General features: G+C 38.5%; 1 protein-coding gene across 6 annotated transcripts in view; it reads right to left on the bottom strand.

Moving 5' to 3' along the window:
- NRG3 (neuregulin 3) overlaps positions 1–2,501 on the bottom strand; it is a 1,213,654-nt gene that overhangs the window by 43,085 nt on the left and 1,168,068 nt on the right. For all 6 annotated transcript variants that reach the window (XM_011995217.1, XM_011995216.1, XM_011995221.1 and 3 more), the window contains one exon: positions 1,627–1,729. In XM_011995217.1, the coding sequence (XP_011850607.1) occupies positions 1,627–1,729 (103 nt within the window). The remainder of the gene's footprint in view (positions 1–1,626; positions 1,730–2,501) is intronic.

Here is a 2,501-nt window from a genome sequence, read left to right on the forward strand (position 1 = left end):
AGTGTGCCTGGCAAAGAGTAAGTGCTCAGAAATTGATAGTTACAACTGTCACATCCAAGAGTTGCCTAGGAGAATTAACAGATAATATCATATGGTAAGGATGGGGCCCTGGCATTAACAAAAGGACCTTAGGTAAATACTAAGGAAATCTGAAAATACAGACTTTAGTTAGTAATACGATATCAATATTGTTCCATTAATTCTGACAAAGGTACCATGCAAATGTAAGCCATTAATAATAGAGGAATTTTGGTTTAAGTATATGGCAACTCTCTGTACTATTTTGGCAACAGTTCTAAATATCTAAAAACATTCTGAAATAGTTTATGAGAAAAATAATGGTTCCTAATTCTGAATTGATGCTTGAGTTTATGTTATTTTAAAAAATCATAATCAGTTCTCTTTGAGAATCAACACTGAAAACATGCAGACAGGTATCACAAACTATACCTGGAAATTAATCCCGTATTAGAAGAGCGAATGGGTAAAAACTTATAGGTCCACTCAGTAAAACAATTACACATTGGCTTGAATTTCAGACAAGCTATAGAAATAAAATCTGCCAAATTCTTAAGGCTCAAGAAACCATGGGGCTAATGTTTTTATCGCATTTCTTATTTTAAGTGCAGATTATATCCTTTTAATAAATAAACTACCTCTACCAGAGTTCATTTGGAAAAATACACACACGCACACACACACATACACACACACACACACACACACACAGATACGTTTATATCTACTTTCTTTTTTTTTTTCTTTTGAGATGGAGTCTCCCTCTGTCCCCCAGGCTGGAGTGCAGCGGCGTGATCTGGGCTCACTGCAAATTCCGCCTCCTAGGTTCAGGCAATTCTCCCGTCTCAGCCTCCCGAGAAGCTGGGAGTACAGTCGCACACCACCACAGCCGACTAATTTTTGTATTTTTCGTAGAGATGCGGTTTCACCATATTGGTCAGGCTGGTCTCGAACTCCTGACCTCAGGTGATGCACCTGCCTCGGCCTCTCAACATGCTGGGATTACAGGCTGAGCCACCACACCTGGCCTATATCTATTTCTAGTAAACATAAACACCTTCATCTGAAGAAGGTCTAATTTCTCAGCAAGATAACTTTAGGGCATATTCAACATATGCATATCAATTGGTAAACTGAAGTATATTTTTTAGTATTTATGTTCCATATTTGCCTAAAATCTGTATGAAAAATTGCATTGTTTTTTCATAAATAGATAGATAATGGTTGATAATGTGTAGGTTCATAGCAGTGACCCCTCTCTTCAGAAGAGTTAGCCCTTAGTGACAGGCAGACACCAAGCCTTTAATACCGGCAAGTGGTTAATCAGTGAAAAGAACATAGAATGTTCGTGATCACTGAGAGGAATGATCAGTATGTGCATCAAAGATAAACCGCGCACACATGTGTGCACACACACATCACATACACGCAGGCACATGCCTATACACACTCACCGCAATTTACAAAAAGGTCCTAAGGCACTTGCAGATTGTTGCTAGACCTATTTCCACAGGTTCCCTCTGTGTGGCGCACAGACCGAGAACTCAAAGTAACAGAAAGTGCTTTCTCGAAAAGTAAACTTTAAATACTTGAGAGAAATGGTCTTACTTGCTTTTGAAGTAGAATGCTGCACAGAACATGCCCACGATGACAATTCCAAAGATGATACATGAAATTGACAGCACCTGCCTTTGATAAACTTCTTCACTCTCTGTGAATTTGAAAAACAAAATTAGAATGGATGCTAGCAGGGCACATCAGCAACAATCTTCATCCATGTACTTCTGAGCTGGTAGGAATCTGTCAAAGCCAACTTTTTTGTTTCTGTCATAAACAGGGAATAAAACAAGGAAATTATTATGATTGAATTTATTTGCAAAGTTCTATAGGATAACTGGGTGCTTTTTTTTTTATCTGCATGGCTACATCAGAACTCATACTCATATACTGCGATTACAAATTTATTATCCACAGACATTCTATGACTAGGATTTACTGGTTACCTAAGTTTGTGAAATTGTGGTAGGGTCCAAATTAATCCGCTAGAGAAACAAACTCAGGTGCTTCTGAGCTTTCCTGTGCCACTGATGCCTTCCAATTTACCTTCCGTGGTGCGGATGCCCCTGTGCTTTCTGATTCTGATTTAGTCCTTGACTGTCAGCCTCCCATTCATCCTACTATCACTATGATTGACAGCACTCATGAAGAAAAAATCAATAGGCATGTAAGTATTTTATTCACCCAGTCTCTGTCCTTCTCAATACCATGATTTGGCACAGAATTCAGTCTCTATTACCAAGGTCATACCTTGTACTTATCACAAAAAAGACAATAATTCAGAAACAAACATTTCACTCTGTAGCCACTACCATTTATACTCCTAGGTCCTTTCCTGACCTTATCTACCTAAACAATTCTTCCATCTCATCAAGACTTTGTATCCATAGATCCCAGTAGTTTCTCTGTTAATTATCCTCCTCTTG

This window comes from Mandrillus leucophaeus, unplaced genomic scaffold (genome assembly GCF_000951045.1).
Source record: "Mandrillus leucophaeus isolate KB7577 unplaced genomic scaffold, Mleu.le_1.0 Scaffold478, whole genome shotgun sequence".
Lineage (NCBI taxonomy): Eukaryota > Metazoa > Chordata > Mammalia > Primates > Cercopithecidae > Mandrillus > Mandrillus leucophaeus.